General features: G+C 42.9%; 1 protein-coding gene across 2 annotated transcripts in view; it reads right to left on the reverse strand.

Annotated features, from left to right (window-relative positions):
- GTF2I (general transcription factor IIi) overlaps positions 1-19,846 on the reverse strand; it is a 456,346-nt gene that overhangs the window by 20,346 nt on the left and 416,154 nt on the right. For both annotated transcript variants that reach the window (XM_053707479.1, XM_053707477.1), the window contains 4 exons: positions 14,345-14,373; positions 13,499-13,540; positions 13,330-13,368; positions 12,948-13,022 (listed from right to left, as the gene is read on the reverse strand). In XM_053707479.1, coding sequence (XP_053563454.1) covers positions 12,964-13,022; positions 13,330-13,368; positions 13,499-13,540; positions 14,345-14,373 — 169 coding nt within the window. In that variant the 3' untranslated portion in view covers positions 12,948-12,963. The remainder of the gene's footprint in view (positions 1-12,947; positions 13,023-13,329; positions 13,369-13,498; positions 13,541-14,344; positions 14,374-19,846) is intronic.

The following is a 19,846-nucleotide window of genomic DNA, read 5'->3' on the forward strand; positions in this document are numbered from 1 at the left end:
GTGGAGATGTTGCCTGTACAACGGCAAAGAGAATGACAGGGGAAGGCGGAGCCTAGGAGGGATCATGTGACCAGCTTTTGCCATTTCCTGTTGGGGAAGAGAATATCCCACAAGTAAGGATGACGCCGTGGACCGGACACACCTATGTTGGAGAAATAACAGTTAGTCCTATTCCATTTCTTCATTAGCCCAGCTTCCTTCTGGTTTTTCTTTTTTTTCTATTGGCTCCGCTCCCCTACCTTTCCCTTTCTTTCCCCCTCCTTTCACATGTCTATTTGTTTCTTCTCTTTATGTCCATTTCTCTTATGCCCAAGATAGCTAACTTTATCTCATTTTGATGGACGCATTTTCAAAATTATTTGGATCATATGATATACCATATTGAAATGTTATATATGTTTGTCACTATCTGAACTAGATATGTGAGATTTATATTCAAGATCTGTCAAGAATACATATGACCGTTAAAAATACTTACGTGGCTATTTAAAATCTGTGTTTAAAAGGTTTGATTATTATTGATATTCTGGAAATTATCATGTATTTTCATATATGAACAAGTTATGTTCTTACCTTAATTTGTTTTTTTACCGATAATAACAGAATTTATGCTTACCTGATAAATTACTTTCTCCAACGGTGTGTCCGGTCCACGGCGTCATCCATTACTTGTGGGATATTCTCCTCCCCCACAGGGAAAGGCAAGGAGAGCACACAGCAAGAGCTGTCCATATAGTCCCTCCCAGGCTCCGCCCCCCCAGTCATTCGACCGACGGTTAGGAGAAAAAAAGGAGAAACTATAGGGTGCCGTGGTGACTGTAGTGTATAGAGAGAGAAATTTTTCAAACCTGATTAAAAAACCAGGGCGGGCCGTGGACCGGACACACCGTTGGAGAAAGTAATTTATCAGGTAAGCATAAATTCTGTTTTCTCCAACATTGGTGTGTCCGGTCCACGGCGTCATCCATTACTTGTGGGAACCAATACCAAAGCTTTAGGACACGGATGAAGGGAGGGAGCAAATCAGGTTACCTAAACAGAAGGCACCACGGCTTGCAAAACCTTTCTCCCAAAAATAGCCTCAGAAGAAGCAAAAAGTATCAAATTTGTAGAATTTGGCAAAAGAGTGCAGAGAAGACCAAGTTGCTGCCTCACATATCTGATCAACAGAAGCCTCGTTCTTGAAGGCCCATGTGGAAGCCACAGCCCTAGTAGAGTGAGCTGTGATTCGTTCAGGAGGCTGCCGTCCGGCAGTCTCATAAGCCAATCGGATAATGCTTTTCAGCCAGAAAGAAAGAGAGGTAGCAGTAGCTTTTTGTCCTCTCCTCTTACCAGAATAAACGACAAACAAAAAAGAAGTTTTGTCTGAAATCCTTTGTTGCTTCTAAATAGAACTTTAAAGCACGGACTACATCTAAATGGTGTAACAAATGTTCCTTCTTTGAAACTGGATTCGGACACAAAGAAGGGACAACTATTTCCTGGTTAATATTCTTGTTGGAAACAACTTTTGGAAGAAAACCAGGCTTGGTACACAAAACAACCTTATCTGAATGGAACACCTGATAGGGTGGATCACACTGCAAAGCAGATAGTTCAGAAACTCTTCTAGCAGAAGAAATAGCAACCAAAAACAGAACTTTCCAAGATAGTAACTTGATATTTATGGAATGTAAGGGTTCAAATGGAACCCCTTGAAGAACTGAAAAAACTAAATTTAGACTCCAGGGAGGAGTCAAAGGTCTGTAAACAGGTTTGATTCTGACCAAAGCCTGTACAAAAGCTTGTACATCTGGCACAGCTGCCAGTCGTCTGTGTAACAAGACAGATAAAGCAGATCTCTGTCCTTTTAGAGAACTCGCTGACAATCCCTTATCCAAACCTTCTTGTTAGAAAGGAGAGGATTCTGGGAATATTAATCCATGAGAATCCCTTGGATTAACACCAACAGATATATCCTTTCCATATTTTATGGTAAATCCTTCTAGTCACAGGTTTTCTGGCTTGGACCAGAGTATCTATCACTGAATCTGAAAACCCGCGCTTGGATAAAATCAAGCGTTCAATTTCCAAGCAGTCAGCTGGAGAGAAACTAGATTTGGATGTTCGAATGGACCTTGCACTAGAAGATCCTGTCTCAAAGGTAGCTTCCATGGTGGAGCCGATGACATATTCACCAGGTCTGCATACCAAGTCCTGCGTGGCCACGCAGGAGCTATCAGAATCACTGAGGCCTTCTCCTGTTTGATCCTGGCTACAAGCCTGGGAAGGAGAGGGAACGGTGGAAATGCATAAGCTAGGTTGAACAACCAAGGCGTCACTAATGCATCCACTAGAGTCGCCTTGGGATCCCTGGATCTGGACCCGTAGCAAGTTCTGACGAGACGCCATCAGATCCATGTCTGGAATGTCCCATAATTGAGTCAACTTGGCAAAAACCTCCGGGTGGAGTTCCCACTCCCCCGGATGGAAAGTCTGACGACTCAGATAATCCGCCTCCCAGTTGTCTACTCCTGGAATGTGAATTGCAGATAGATGGCAGGAGTGATCCTCCGCCCATTTGATGATCTTGGATACTTCTCTCATCGCCAAGGAACTCTTTGTTCCTCCCTGATGGTTGATGTAAGCTACAGTCGTCATGTTGTCTGACTGGAATCTTATGAATCCGGCCGCTAGTTGAGGCCAAGCCCGGAGAGCATTGAATATCGCTCTCAGTTCCAGGATGTTTATCGGGAGAAGAGACTCTTCCCGAGACCATAGACCCTGAGCTTTCAGGGAATCCCAGACCGCACCCCAGCCTAATAGACTGGCGTCGGTCGTGACAATGACCCACTCTGGTCTGCGGAAACTCATTCCCTGAGACAGGTGATCCTGTGACAACCACCAACAGAGTGAGTCTCTGGTCATCTGGTCTACTTGAATCTTTGGAGACAAGTCTGTATAATCCCCATTCCACTGCTTCAGCATGCACAGTTGTAATGGTCTTAGATGAATTTGAGCAAAAGGAACTATGTCCATTGCTGCAACCATCAACCCTACTACTACCATGCACTGAGCTATGGAAGGCTGCAGAATAGAGTGAAGAACTTGACAAGCTTTAGAAGCTTTGACTTTCTGACTTTTGTCAGGAAGATCTTCATTTTTAAAGAATCTATTATCGTTCCCAAGAAGGGAACTCTTGTCGACGGAGACAGGGAACTCTTTTCTACGTTCACCTTCCACCCGTGAGATATGAGAAAGGCTAGAACAATGTCTGTATGAGCCTTTGCTTTGGAAAGAGACGACGTTTGGATTAGAATGTCGTCCAGATAAGGTGCCACTGCAATACCCCTTGGTCTTAGAACCTCTAGAAGGGACCCTAGCACCTTTGTGAAAATCCTTGGATGATCTTTGTGGATAGGAATATGTAGATACGTATCCTTTAAATCCACGGTAGTCATAAATTGACCCTCCTGGATTGTAGATAAAATTGTTCGAATGGTTTCCATTTGAACGATGGAACTCTGAGAAATTTGTTTAGAATTTTTAAATCCAGAATTGGTCTGAAAATTCCCTCTTTTTTGGGAACTACAAACAGATTTGAGTAAAACCCCCGACCTTGTTCCACAGTTGGAACTGGGTGTATCACTCCCATCTTTAACAGGTCTTCTACACAATGTAAGAATGCCTGTCTCTTTATTTGGTTTGAAGATAAGTTAGACATGTGGAACCTTCCCCTTGTGGGTAGTTCCTTGAACTCCAGAAGAAAACCCTGAGAGACTATTTCTAGTGTCCAGGGATCCTGAACATCTCTTGCCTAAGCCTGAGCAAAGAGAGAGAGTCTGCCCCCTACTAGATCCGGTCCCGGATCGGGGGCTACCCCTTCATGCTGTTTTGGTAGCAGCAGCAGGCTTCTTGGCCTGTTTACCCTTATTCCAGCCTTGCATTGATTTCCAAGCTGGTTTAGTCTGGGAAGCGTTACCCTCTTGTCTAGAGGCTGCCGAGTTGGAAGCCAGTCCGTTCCTGAAATTGCGAATGGAACGAAAATTGGACTTATTCTTAGCCTTGAAAGGTTTATCTTGTGGGAGGGCATGGCCCTTTCCCTCAGTGATGTCTGAAATAATCTCTTTCAATTCTGGCCCAAAAAGGGTCTTACCTTTGAAAGGGGTATTAAGCAATTTTGTCTTGGAAGATACATCCGCCGACCAAGACTTTAGCCAGAGCGCTCTACGCGCCCCAATTGTAAACCCTGAATTTTTCGCCGCTAACCTCGCTAACTGCAAAGCGGTGTCTAAAATAAAGGAATTAGCTAACTTAAGTGCGTGAATTCTGTCCATGACTTCCTCATACGGAGTCTCCCTACTGAGCGACTTTTCCAGTTCCTCGAACCAGAACCACGCCGCTGTAGTGACAGGAATAATGCACGAAATAGGTTAAAGGAGGTAACCTTGCTGTACAAAAATCTTTTTAAGCAAACCCTCCAATTTTTTATCCATAGGATCTTTGAAAGCACAATTGTCCTCAATAGGAATGGTCGTGCGCTTGGCTAGAGTAGAAACCGCCCCCTTGACCTTAGGGACTGTTTGCCATGTGTCCTTCCTGGGGTCGACCATAGGGAACAATTTCTTAAATATAGGAGGAGGGACAAAAAGGTATGCCTGGCTTCTCCCACTCCTTATTCACTATGTCCGCCACCCGTTTAGGTATCGGAAAAGCATCAGGGTGCACCGGGACCTCAAGGAACTTGTCCATCTTGCACAATTTTTCTGGGTTGACCAGATTGTCACAATCATCCAGAGTAGATAGCACCTCCTTAAGTAATGCGCGGAGATGCTCTAATTTTGATTTAAATGTCACAACATCAGGTTCTGCCTGCTGAGAAATTCTACCTGTATCAGAAATTTCCCCATCTGACAAACCCTCCCTCACTGCCACTTCAGATTGGTGTGAGGGTATGACAGAAAAATTATCATCAGCGCCCTCCTGCTCTACAGTGTTTAAAACAGAGCAATCGCGCTTTCTCTGAAATGCTGGCATTTTGGATAAAATATTAGCTATGGAGTTATCCATTACTGCCGTCAATTGCTGCATAGTAACAAGCATTGGCGCGCTAGAAGTACTAGGGGTCGCCTGCGCGGGCATAACTGGTATAGACACAGAAGGAGATGATGTAGAACTATGTCTACTTCCTTCATCTGAGGAATCATCCTGGGCAATTTTACAATTTGTGACAGTATTGTCCTTACTTTGTTTGGCACAATTATCACACATATTTGAAGGGGGAACCACATTGGCTACCATACATACAGAACATGATCTATCTGAAGGTACAGACATGTTAAACAGGCTTAAACTGGTTAATAAAGTACAAAAACCGTTTTAAAACAAAACCGTTACTGTCTCTTTAAATGTTAAACAGGGCACACTTTATTACTGAATATGTGAAAAACTATGAAGGAATTATCCAATCTTTACCAAATTTTCACCACAGTGTCTTAATGCATTCATAGTATTGCACCCCAATTTTCAAGCTGTTAACCCTTAAAATGTGGAAACTGGAGCCGTTTTTAATTTTAACCCCCTTACAGTCCCAGCTACAGCCTTTGCTGCGACTTCACCAATCCCAGGGGGGTATATGATATCAAATGAAGCCTTCTAGGAACGTTTTTAGTGGATTCCAGACCCACACACATGCAGCTGCATGTACTGTACTCAAAAGTAACTGCACAGTAATGGCGTGAAAATGAGGCTCTGCCTACTACAGAGAAAGGCCCTTCCTGACTGGGAAGGTGTCTTAACAAGTGCCTGGTGCTAAAAAACGTTCCCCAATGTTATAAAAGTGTGAAATTCAACTTCAAACTGCATATAATACTTAAATAAAGCAATCAATTTAGCCCTTAAGAGTGTCTACCAGTGTATAGCCCATAATAAGCCCTTTATTCTGTTTGAGACTAAGAAAATGGCTTACCAATCCCCATGAGGGAAAATGACAGCCTTCCAGCATTACACAGTCTTGTTAGAAAAATGGCTAGTCATACCTTGAGCAGAAAAGTCTGCAAACTGTTCCCCCCAACTGAAGTTCTCTCATCTCAACAGTCCTGTGTGGGAACAGCAACTGATTTTAGTTACTGCTGCTAAAATCATAATCCTCTTTTAAACAGAACTCTTCATCTCTTTCTGTTTCAGAGTAAATAGTACATACCAGCACTATTTTAAAATAACAAACTCTTGATAGAAGAATAAAAAACTACAACTAAACACCACAAACTCCTCACCATCCCCGAGGAGATGCTACTTGTTCAGAGCGGCAAGGAGAATGACTGGGGGGGGGCGGAGCCTGGGAGGGACTATATGGACAGCTCTTGCTGTGTGCTCTCCTTGCCTTTCCCTGTGGGGGAGGAGAATATCCCACAAGTAATGGATGACGCCGTGGACCGGACACACCAATGTTGGAGAAATATATATTATTGTTTATATTGGTTTATTGTATGACTTTAAAAAATATTATGTATATGTCTAGTGCTATATACTGTACCAAGCCCAAAAGTGGCTATAGACCTAATTTACCTACCTCCGCGAGTCTATATACTATACCACGGTCCAAGAGTGACCTACATTCTTCAGAGGAGGTATATATCAGTATAAAAAATTAGGATATCATTATCTTTGCCTATTACATTCTGAATCTATGTTTACCGGATTATACATTGGTTTTTTTTTTGTTTGGTTTTTAATATTGTGAATGATATCCCAATGTTTGTAATACTTCAGTGTTGGCATATTTCATACGCTGTATATGTTTATAATATCCTTAAATGTATTTAAAAAAATAAATAAAAAAAAAACAGAATTTATGTTTACCTGATAAATTACTTTCTCCAACGGTGTGTCCGGTCCACGGCGTCATCCTTACTTGTGGGATATTCTCTTCCCCAACAGGAAATGGCAAAGAGCCCAGCAAAGCTGGTCACATGATCCCTCCTAGGCTCCGCCTACCCCAGTCATTCGACCGACGTTAAGGAGGAATATTTGCATAGGAGAAACCATATGATACCGTGGTGACTGTAGTTAAAGAAAATAAATTATCAGACCTGATTAAAAAACCAGGGCGGGCCGTGGACCGGACACACCGTTAGAGAAAGTAATTTATCAGTTAAACATAAATTCTGTTTTCTCCAACATAGGTGTGTCCGGTCCACGGCGTCATCCTTACTTGTGGGAACCAATACCAAAGCTTTAGGACACGGATGATGGGAGGGAGCAAATCAGGTCACCTAGATGGAAGGCACCACGGCTTGCAAAACCTTTCTCCCAAAAATAGCCTCAGAAGAAGCAAAAGTATCAAACTTGTAAAATTTGGTAAAAGTGTGCAGTGAAGACCAAGTCGCTGCCCTACATATCTGATCAACAGAAGCCTCGTTCTTGAAGGCCCATGTGGAAGCCACAGCCCTAGTGGAATGAGCTGTGATTCTTTCGGGAGGCTGCCGTCCGGCAGTCTCGTAAGCCAATCTGATGATGCTTTTAATCCAAAAAGAAAGAGAGGTAGAAGTTGCTTTTTGACCTCTCCTTTTACCGGAATAAACAACAAACAAGGAAGATGTTTGTCTAAAATCCTTTGTAGCATCTAAATAGAATTTTAGAGCGCGAACAACATCCAAATTGTGCAACAAACGTTCCTTCTTCGAAACTGGTTTCGGACACAGAGAAGGTACGATAATCTCCTGGTTAATGTTTTTGTTAGAAACAACTTTTGGAAGAAAACCAGGTTTAGTACGAAAAACCACCTTATCTGCATGGAACACCAGATAAGGAGGAGAACACTGCAGAGCAGATAATTCTGAAACTCTTCTAGCAGAAGAAATTGCAACCAAAAACAAAACTTTCCAAGATAATAACTTAATATCAACGGAATGTAAGGGTTCAAACGGAACCCCCTGAAGAACTGAAAGAACTAAGTTGAGACTCCAAGGAGGAGTCAAAGGTTTGTAAACAGGCTTGATTCTAACCAGAGCCTGAACAAAGGCTTGAACATCTCGCACAGCTGCCAGCTTTTTGTGAAGTAACACAGACAAGGCAGAAATCTGTCCCTTCAGGGAACTTGCAGATAATCCTTTTTCCAATCCTTCTTGAAGGAAGGATAGAATCTTAGGAATCTTAACCTTGTCCCAAGGGAATCCTTTAGATTCACACCAACAGATATATTTTTTCCAAATTTTGTGGTAAATCTTTCTAGTTACAGGCTTTCTGGCCTGAACAAGAGTATCGATAACAGAATCTGAGAACCCTCGCTTCGATAAGATCAAGCGTTCAATCTCCAAGCAGTCAGCTGGAGTGAGACCAGATTCGGATGTTCGAACGGACCTTGAACAAGAAGGTCTCGTCTCAAAGGTAGCTTCCATGGTGGAGCCGATGACATATTCACCAGATCTGCATACCAAGTCCTGCGTGGCCACGCAGGAGCTATCAAGATCACCGACGCCCTTTCCTGATTGATCCTGGCTACCAGCCTGGGGATGAGAGGAAACGGCGGGAATACATAAGCTAGTTTGAAGGTCCAAGGTGCTACTAGTGCATCCACTAGAGCCGCCTTGGGATCCCTGGATCTGGACCCGTAGCAAGGAACTTTGAAGTTCTGACGAGAGGCCATCAGATCCATGTCTGGAATGCCCCACAGTTGAGTGACTTGGGCAAAGATTTCCGGATGGAGTTCCCACTCCCCCGGATGCAATGTCTGACGACTCAGAAAATCCGCTTCCCAATTTTCCACTCCTGGGATGTGGATAGCAGACAGGTGGCAGGAGTGAGACTCCGCCCATAGAATGATTTTGGTCACTTCTTCCATCGCCAGGGAACTCCTTGTTCCCCCCTGATGGTTGATGTACGCAACAGTTGTCATGTTGTCTGATTGAAACCGTATGAACTTGGCCCTCGCTAGCTGAGGCCAAGCCTTGAGAGCATTGAATATCGCTCTCAGTTCCAGAATATTTATCGGTAGAAGAGATTCTTCCCGAGACCAAAGACCCTGAGCTTTCAGGGATCCCCAGACCGCGCCCCAGCCCATCAGACTGGCGTCGGTCGTGACAATGACCCACTCTGGTCTGCGGAAGGTCATCCCTTGTGACAGGTTGTCCAGGGACAGCCACCAACGGAGTGAGTCTCTGGTCCTCTGATTTACTTGTATCCTCGGAGACAAGTTTGTATAGTCCCCATTCCACTGACTGAGCATGCACAGTTGTAATGGTCTTAGATGAATGCGCGCAAAAGGAACTATGTCCATTGCCGCTACCATCAAACCTATCACTTCCATGCACTGCGCTATGGAAGGAAGAGGAACGGAATGAAGTATCCGACAAGAGTCTAGAAGTTTTGTTTTTCTGGCCTCTGTCAGAAAAATCCTCATTTCTAAGGAGTCTATTATTGTTCCCAAGAAGGGAACCCTTGTTGACGGAGATAGAGAACTCTTTTCCACGTTCACTTTCCATCCATGAGATCTGAGAAAGGCCAGGACGATGTCCGTGTGAGCCTTTGCTTGAGGAAGGGACGACGCTTGAATCAGAATGTCGTCCAAGTAAGGTACTACAGCAATGCCCCTTGGTCTTAGCACCGCTAGAAGGGACCCTAGTACCTTTGTGAAAATCCTTGGAGCAGTGGCTAATCCGAAAGGAAGCGCCACGAACTGGTAATGCTTGTCCAGGAATGCGAACCTTAGGAACCGATGATGTTCCTTGTGGATAGGAATATGTAGATACGCATCCTTTAAATCCACCGTGGTCATGAATTGACCTTCCTGGATGGAAGGAAGAATTGTTCGAATGGTTTCCATTTTGAACGATGGAACCTTGAGAAACTTGTTTAAGATCTTGAGATCTAAGATTGGTCTGAACGTTCCCTCTTTTTTGGGAACTATGAACAGATTGGAGTAGAACCCCATCCCTTGTTCTCCTAATGGAACAGGATGAATCACTCCCATTTTTAACAGGTCTTCTACACAACGTAAGAATGCCTGTCTTTTTATGTGGTCTGAAGACAACTGAGACCTGTGGAACCTCCCCCTTGGGGGAAGCCCCTTGAATTCCAGAAGATAACCTTGGGAGACTATTTCTAGCGCCCAAGGATCCAGAACATCTCTTGCCCAAGCCTGAGCGAAGAGAGAGAGTCTGCCCCCCACCAGATCCGGTCCCGGATCGGGGGCCAACATTTCATGCTGTCTTGGTAGCAGTGGCAGGTTTCTTGGCCTGCTTTCCCTTGTTCCAGCCTTGCATTGGTCTCCAAGCTGGCTTGGCTTGAGAAGTATTACCCTCTTGCTTAGAGGACGTAGCACTTTGGGCTGGTCCGTTTCTACGAAAGGGACGAAAATTAGGTTTATTTTTGGCCTTGAAAGGCCGATCCTGAGGAAGGGCGTGGCCCTTACCCCCAGTGATATCAGAGATAATCTCTTTCAAGTCAGGGCCAAACAGCGTTTTCCCCTTGAAAGGAATGTTAAGTAGCTTGTTCTTGGAAGACGCATCAGCTGACCAAGATTTCAACCAAAGCGCTCTGCGCGCCACAATAGCAAACCCAGAATTCTTAGCCGCTAACCTAGCCAATTGCAAAGTGGCGTCTAGGGTGAAAGAATTAGCCAATTTGAGAGCATTGATTCTGTCCATAATCTCCTCATAAGGAGGAGAATCACTATCGACCGCCTTTACCAGCTCATCGAACCAGAAACACGCGGCTGTAGCGACAGGGACAATGCATGAAATTGGTTGTAGAAGGTAACCCTGCTGAACAAACATCTTTTTAAGTAAACCTTCTAATTTTTTATCCATAGGATCTTTGAAAGCACAACTATCTTCTAAGGGTATAGTGGTGCGTTTGTTTAAAGTGGAAACCGCTCCCTCGACCTTGGGGACTGTCTGCCATAAGTCCTTTCTGGGGTCGACCATAGGAAACAATTTTTTAAATATGGGGGGAGGGACGAAAGGAATACCGGGCCTTTCCCATTCTTTATTTACAATGTCCGCCACCCGCTTGGGTATAGGAAAAGCTTCTGGGAGCCCCGGGACCTCTAGGAACTTGTCCATTTTACATAGTTTCTCCGGGATGACCAACTTGTCACAATCATCCAGAGTGGATAATACCTCCTTAAGCAGAATGCGGAGATGTTCCAACTTAAATTTAAACGTAATCACATCAGGTTCAGCTTGTTGAGAAATGTTCCCTGAATCAGTAATTTCTCCCTCAGACAAAACCTCCCTGGCCCCATCAGACTGGTTTAGGGGCCCTTCAGAACCATTATTATCAGCGTCGTCATGCTCTTCAGTATCTAAAACAGAGCAGTCGCGCTTACGCTGATAAGTGTGCATTTTGGCTAAAATGTTTTTGACAGAATTATCCATTACAGCCGTTAATTGTTGCATAGTAAGGAGTATTGGCGCGCTAGATGTACTAGGGGCCTCCTGAGTGGGCAAGACTCGTGTAGACGAAGGAGGGAATGATGCAGTACCATGCTTACTCCCCTCACTTGAGGAATCATCTTGGGCATCATTGTCATTGTCACATAAATCACATTTATTTAAATGAGAAGGAACTCTGGCTTCCCCACATTCAGAACACAGTCTATCTGGTAGTTCAGACATGTTAAACAGGCATAAACTTGATAACAAAGTACAAAAAACGTTTTAAAATAAAACCGTTACTGTCACTTTAAATTTTAAACTGAACACACTTTATTACTGCAATTGCGAAAAAATATGAAGGAATTGTTCAAAATTCACCAAAATTTCACCACAGTGTCTTAAAGCCTTAAAAGTATTGCACACCAAATTTGGAAGCTTTAACCCTTAAAATAACGGAACCGGAGCCGTTTTTAACTTTAACCCCTTTACAGTCCCTGGTATCTGCTTTGCTGAGACCCAACCAAGCCCAAAGGGGAATACGATACCAAATGACGCCTTCAGAAAGTCTTTTCTATGTATCAGAGCTCCTCACACATGCGACTGCATGTCATGCCTCTCAAAAACAAGTGCGCAACACCGGCGCGAAAATGAGGCTCTGCCTATGATTTGGGAAAGCCCCTAAGAATAAGGTGTCTAAAACAGTGCCTGCCGATATAATCTTATCAAAATACCCAGATTAAATGATTCCTCAAGGCTAAATATGTGTTAATAATGAATCGATTTAGCCCAGAAAAAGTCTACAGTCTTAATAAGCCCTTGTGAAGCCCTTATTTACTATCTTAATAAACATGGCTTACCGGATCCCATAGGGAAAATGACAGCTTCCAGCATTACATCGTCTTGTTAGAATGTGTCATACCTCAAGCAGCAAGAGACTGCTCACTGTTCCCCCAACTGAAGTTAATTCCTCTCAACAGTCCTGTGTGGAACAGCCATGGATTTTAGTAACGGTTGCTAAAATCATTTTCCTCATACAAACAGAAATCTTCATCTCTTTTCTGTTTCTGAGTAAATAGTACATACCAGCACTATTTTAAAATAACAAACTCTTGATTGAATAATAAAAACTACAGTTAAACACTAAAAAACTCTAAGCCATCTCCGTGGAGATGTTGCCTGTACAACGGCAAAGAGAATGACTGGGGTAGGCGGAGCCTAGGAGGGATCATGTGACCAGCTTTGCTGGGCTCTTTGCCATTTCCTGTTGGGGAAGAGAATATCCCACAAGTAAGGATGACGCCGTGGACCGGACACACCTATGTTGGAGAAAATATCTTCAGACACCAACTTTGCACATCCTCCATTGACAGAGGCAAAGAGAATGACTGGGGGTTATGGGTAAGGGAAGTTACACTTAACAGCTTTGCTGGGGTGCTCTTTGCCTCCTCCTGCTGGCCAGGAGTTGAATATCCCACTACTAATTGGAATGGCGTTGTGGACTCTCTGTGTCTTACGAAAGAAAATACTGTACACTGTCCCTTTGTGTAAAGCAGATAGTTATGGCTATTTCTCTTTTTCTATAAAAATTACCTTGTGAATGTGAATTTTACCATGTTGGATCTGGTTCCTGTTTTATTTCTGAATTGTCTTTTGCTTCTTCTGCACCTATGAAGAATAACACAAGTCTAACATCAAAGAATCAGTGAGTGAATAGCTTAAATATTTTAGCTGCATTATTGAAGGGGTTCAACACTTTTATCTGTGTACTGCATAACACTAGTTCATTGAAGTAAAGCCTAGTTTAACAATCTTTGTTAAAAATCTTTTTTTTTGTGGCTATCTACATATTTCAATAAATGGGCCCAAACTTAAAGTCAAACAACAAACATTTTCTTAGAGAAACAGGGGCTATGCAAAGGCTACTTTAGTATTCATAAAAGAACATTATGATGTGAAAATACAAAATGAATACCTTCTTTTGCAGGTTCTTCTGTTTGGGTCTTATCTTTACCTAATTAGACAATGAAATATGAATAAAAATGAATAAAGTGACTATGTCACTATTATTTACCTAATATAACTAGTATTAATTAATCATAATTACTTTTTGAATTAAACTCTTAATACACATGCTAACTTACCAGATTCCGCTGATGATCCTGATTCACTTTCTTCAGACGCTTCTAAAAAAAAATAAACCCAGATAAGTTCTGAAGATATAATAAATGAACTTACTTAAAAAAATATTATATATAAGAAACGCAGGGAAACATTTGTTTTTTCAGGTGCAAGTAGAAGACTGTTTATTTGGCACAATGATTCAAAGCTTCTATCTTCCAGATAAAGTAAGAATAGATCTTTAGAAGAATGCAGCTGAATTGAGACAATAATATCCATAAAAAGCAAAAACGTGCATTGAGCAAATAAAAGTATTTTATTTGTACCCAAAACATATCTACATACAAAGTACATGACATTTTGCCTGTTCTCAGACTAGTAAAAAATGTTGCAGTGGGTAAGAATATAGCGGTTTCCCCCTATATTTAACAATGAATGGAGTAGTAACTTTTTCTCTCATATGTCTGCCTTTCTGTCTATCTATATAATATTCTCAGTGGTACCTATTTAATAGGCACAACACCCAACTGATATGACTGACTACCCAGTTAAAATGTATGCCAATATGAAGATAAGTTAGCTAATATATATATATTTTTTAATGTTTGCTTCAAAAATCATTACATTTATTTATGTTAAATTGTGCAATTAATTTGTACTTTGACTAGGTTAAGTAGCAAAATAACATAAAATGTTATATTACAAAGTATTACACTGCCCCACCTGGCTACTTCATGATGCAACCCATGTGGTTAAAGTTTAGGAGAACATTGCTGTCTATCGATCAATCTATATATCTATCTATTTATCTATCTATCTATCTGCTTTTCTTCTCTACTTATGAAAAATGGATAACAAAATATACTTACGATTATTAAGCACTAGTCCTGGAAAAGGTCTGAAACATAAGGGGCAAGATGCAACATGATTACAGATGTGTTACATAAACCATATATGGAAGCAGCAGATCAAATAACTTTAATTTACATTATGCACTGTTAATAAAAGTGATACTGTGAATTTTTTCTCTCTCTTCCATTTAAAAAGATGGCATTTCAAAATCTATTTTTTAATTAATACTTCTGTGTTTAGTCAGCATTTATAAACAAAGCAGGAACTATTTGGAAAAACAGAATTTATGCTTACCTGATAAATTACTTTCTCCAACGGTGTGTCCGGTCCACGGCGTCATCCTTACTTGTGGGAATATCTCTTCCCCAACAGGAAATGGCAAAGAGTCCCAGCAAAGCTGGCCATATAGTCCCTCCTAGGCTCCGCCCACCCCAGTCATTCGACCGACGGACAGGAGGAAAAATATAGGAGAAACCATATGGTACCGTGGTGACTGTAGTTAGAGAAAATAATTCATCAGACCTGATTAAAAAACCAGGGCGGGCCGTGGACCGGACACACCGTTGGAGAAAGTAATTTATCAGGTAAGCATAAATTCTGTTTTCTCCAACATTGGTGTGTCCGGTCCACGGCGTCATCCTTACTTGTGGGAACCAATACCAAAGCTTTAGGACACGGATGAAGGGAGGGAGCAAATCAGGTTACCTAAACGGAAGGCACCACGGCTTGCAAAACCTTTCTCCCAAAAATAGCCTCCGAAGAAGCAAAAGTATCAAATTTGTAAAATTTGGCAAAAGTGTGCAGTGAAGACCAAGTCGCTGCCTTACATATCTGATCAACAGAAGCCTCGTTCTTGAAGGCCCATGTGGAAGCCACAGCCCTAGTGGAGTGAGCTGTGATTCTTTCAGGAGGCTGCCGTCCGGCAGTCTCATAAGCCAATCGGATGATGCTTTTAAGCCAAAAGGAAAGAGAGGTAGAAGTTGCTTTTTGACCTCTCCTTTTACCAGAATAGACGACAAACAGAGAAGATGTTTGTCTGAACTCTTTTGTAGCTTCTAAGTAGAATTTTAGAGCACGGACTACATCTAAATTGTGTAGCAAACGTTCCTTCTTTGAAACTGGTTTCGGACACAAAGAAGGTACAACTATCTCCTGGTTAATATTCTTGTTGGAAACAACCTTTGGAAGAAAACCAGGCTTAGTACGCAAAACAACCTTATCTGAATGGAACACCAGATAGGGCGGAGTACACTGCAGAGCAGATAACTCTGAAACTCTTCTAGCAGAAGAAATAGCAACCAAAAACAAAACTTTCCAAGATAATAACTTAATATCTATGGAATGTAGAGGTTCAAACGGAACCCCTTGAAGAACTGAAAGAACTAGATTTAGACTCCAGGGAGGAGTCAAAGGTCTGTAAACAGGCTTGATCCTAACCAGAGCCTGAACAAATGCTTGAACATCTGGCACAGCTGCCAGTCGTTTGTGAAGTAAGACAGATAAAGCAGAAATCTGTCCCTTTAGAGAACTCGCAGATAATCCTTTATCCAAACCTTCCTGCAGAAAGGAAAGAATCTTAGGAATTTTTATCTTATTCCATGGGAATCCCTTGGATTCACACCAACAGATATATCTTTTCCATATTTTATGGTAAATCTTTCTAGTTACCGGTTTTCTGGCCTGAACCAGAGTATCTATCACAGAATCTGAAAACCCACGCTTTGATAGAATCAAGCGTTCAATCTCCAAGCCGTCAGCTGGAGGGAGACCAGATTTGGATGTTCGAATGGACCCTGAACAAGAAGGTCCTGTCTCAAAGGTAGCTTCCATGGTTGAACCGATGACATATTCACCAGGTCTGCATACCAAGTCCTGCGTGGCCACGCAGGAGCTATCAAGATCACTGAGGCCCTCTCCTGTTTGATCCTGGCTACCAGCCTGGGAATGAGAGGAAACGGTGGAAACACATAAGCTAGGTTGAAGGTCCAAGGTGCTACTAGTGCATCCACTAGAGTCGCCTTGGGATCCCTGGATCTGGACCCGTAGCAAGGAACCTTGAAGTTCTGACGAGACGCCATCAGATCCATGTCTGGAATGCCCCATAATTGAGTCAACTGGGCAAAGATCTCCGGGTGGAGTTCCCACTCCCCCGGATGGAATGTCTGACGACTCAGATAATCCGCTTCCCAGTTTTCCACACCTGGGATGTGGATCGCAGATAGATGGCAGGAGTGATCCTCCGCCCATTGTATTATTTTGGTCACTTCTTTCATCGCTAGGGAACTCCTTGTTCCCCCCTGATGATTGATATACGCAACAGTCGTCATGTTGTCTGATTGGAATCTTATGAATCTGGCCTTTGCAAGCTGAGGCTAAGCCCTGAGAGCATTGAATATCGCTCTTAGTTCCAGAATGTTTATCGGGAGAAGAGACTCTTCCCGAGACCATAGTCCCTGAGCTTTCAGGGATTCCCAGACCGCGTCCCAGCCCACTAGACTGGCGTCGGTCGTGACAATGACCCACTCTGGTCTGCGGAAGCTCATTCCCTGGGATAGATGGTCCAGGGTCAGCCACCAACGGAGTGAATCTCTGGTATTCTGATCTACTTGAATCACTGGAGACAAGTCTGTATAGTCCCCATTCCACTGTTTGAGCATGCACAGTTGTAATGGTCTTAGATGAATTCGTGCAAAAGGAACTATGTCCATTGCTGCAACCATCAACCCTACTACTTCCATGCACTGAACGATGGAAGAACGTGGAACAGAGTGAAGAACTTGACAAGTGCTTAGAAGTTTTGACTTTCTGACATCTGTCAGAAAAATCCTCATTTCTAAGGAATCTATTATTGTTCCCAAGAAGGGAACTCTTGTTGACGGAGACAGAGAACTTTTTTCTATGTTCACCTTCCATCCGTGAGATCTGAGAAAGGCCAGAACGATGTCTGTATGAGCCTTTGCTTTTGAAAGAGACGACGCTTGTATTAGAATGTCGTCCAAGTAAGGTACTACTGCAATGCCCCTCGGTCTTAGAACCGCTAGAAGGGACCCGAGTACCTTTGTGAAAATCCTTGGAGCAGTGGCTAACCCGAATGGGAGGGCCACAAACTGGTAATGTTTGTCCAGAAAGGCGAACCTTAGGAACTGATGATGTTCTTTGGGGATAGGAATATGTAGGTACGCATCCTTTAGATCCACGTTAGTCATAAATTGACCTTCCTGGATAGTGGGTAGAATCGTTCGAATGGTTTCCATTTTGAACGATGGTACCCTGAGAAAATTGTTTAGGATCTTTAAATCCAGAATTGGTCTGAAGGTTCCCTCTTTTTTGGGAACTACGAACAGATTTGAGTAAAATCCCATTCCTTGTTCCGTCATTGGAACAGGGTGTATCACTCCCATCTTTAACAGGTCTTCTACACAATGTAAGAACGCCTGTCTCTTTATTTGGTTTAAGGATAAGTGAGACCTGTGGAACCTTCCCCTTGGGGGTAGTTCCCTGAATTCCAGAAGATAACCCTGAGAAACTATTTCTAGTGCCCAGGGATCCTGAACATCTCTTGCCCAAGCCTGAGCAAAGAGAGAGAGTCTGCCCCCTACTAGATCCGGTCCCGGATCGGGGGCTACTCCTTCATGCTGTTTTGTAAGCAGCAGCAGGCTTCTTGGCCTGCTTACCCTTGTTCCAGCCTTGCATAGGTTTCCAGGCTGGTTTGGGCTGTGAGGCATTACCCTCTTGCTTAGAGGATGCAGAATTAGAGGCCGGTCCGTTCCTGAAATTGCGAAAGGAACGAAAATTAGACTTATTCTTGGCCTTGAAAGGCCTATCTTGTGGAAGGGCGTGGCCCTTTCCCCCAGTGATGTCTGAGATAATCTCTTTCAATTCTGGCCCAAAGAGAGTTTTAACTTTGAAAGGGATGACCAAGACTTTAGCCAAAGCGCTCTGCGCGCCACAATTGCAAACCCTGAATTTTTCGCCGCTAATCTAGCTAATTGCAAAGCGGCATCTAAAAACAGAATTTATGTTTACCTGATAAATTACTTTCTCCAACGGTGTGTCCGGTCCACGGCGTCATCCTTACTTGTGGGATATTCTCTTCCCCAACAGGAAATGGCAAAGAGCCCAGCAAAGCTGGTCACATGATCCCTCCTAGGCTCCGCCTACCCCAGTCATTCGACCGACGTTAAGGAGGAATATTTGCATAGGAGAAACCATATGGTACCGTGGTGACTGTAGTTAAAGAAAATAAATTATCAGACCTGATTAAAAAAACCAGGGCGGGCTGTGGACCGGACACACCGTTGGAGAAAGTAATTTATCAGGTAAACATAAATTCTGTTTTCTCCAACATAGGTGTGTCCGGTCCACGGCGTCATCCTTACTTGTGGGAACCAATACCAAAGCTTTAGGACACGGATGAAGGGAGGGAGCAAATCAGGTCACCTAAATGGAAGGCACCACGGCTTGCAAAACCTTTCTCCCAAAAATAGCCTCAGAAGAAGCAAAAGTATCAAACTTGTAAAATTTGGTAAAAGTGTGCAGTGAAGACCAAGTCGCTGCCCTACATATCTGATCAACAGAAGCCTCGTTCTTGAAGGCCCATGTGGAAGCCACAGCCCTAGTGGAATGAGCTGTGATTCTTTCGGGAGGCTGCCGTCCGGCAGTCTCGTAAGCCAATCTGATGATGCTTTTAATCCAAAAAGAGAGAGAGGTAGAAGTTGCTTTTTGACCTCTCCTTTTACCGGAATAAACAACAAACAAGGAAGATGTTTGTCTAAAATCCTTTGTAGCATCTAAATAGAATTTTAGAGCGCGAACAACATCCAAATTGTGCAACAAACGTTCCTTCTTTGAAACTGGTTTCGGACACAGAGAAGGTACGATAATCTCCTGGTTAATGTTTTTGTTAGAAACAACTTTTGGAAGAAAACCAGGTTTAGTACGCAAAACCACCTTATCTGCATGGAACACCAGATAAGGAGGAGAACACTGCAGAGCAGATAATTCTGAAACTCTTCTGGCAGAAGAAATTGCAACTAAAAACAAAACTTTCCAAGATAATAACTTAATATCAACGGAATGCAAGGGTTCAAACGGAACCCCCTGAAGAACTGAAAGAACTAAATTGAGACTCCAAGGAGGAGTCAAAGGTTTGTAAACAGGCTTAATTCTAACCAGAGCCTGAACAAAGGCTTGAACATCTGGCACAGCAGCCAGTTTTTTGTGAAGTAACACCGACAAGGCAGAAATCTGTCCCTTCAGGGAACTTGCAGATAATCCTTTTTCCAATCCTTCTTGAAGGAAGGATAGAATCCTAGGAATCTTAACCTTGTCCCAAGGGAATCCTTTAGATTCACACCAACAGATATATTTTTTCCAAATTTTGTGGTAAATCTTTCTAGTTACAGGCTTTCTGGCCTGAACAAGAGTATCGATAACAGAATCTGAGAACCCTCGCTTCGATAAAATCAAGCGTTCAATCTCCAAGCAGTCAGCTGGAGTGAAACCAGATTCGGATGTTC

The sequence above is a fragment of the Bombina bombina genome, chromosome 3 (genome assembly GCF_027579735.1).
Source record: "Bombina bombina isolate aBomBom1 chromosome 3, aBomBom1.pri, whole genome shotgun sequence".
Taxonomy (NCBI): Eukaryota; Metazoa; Chordata; class Amphibia; order Anura; family Bombinatoridae; genus Bombina; species Bombina bombina.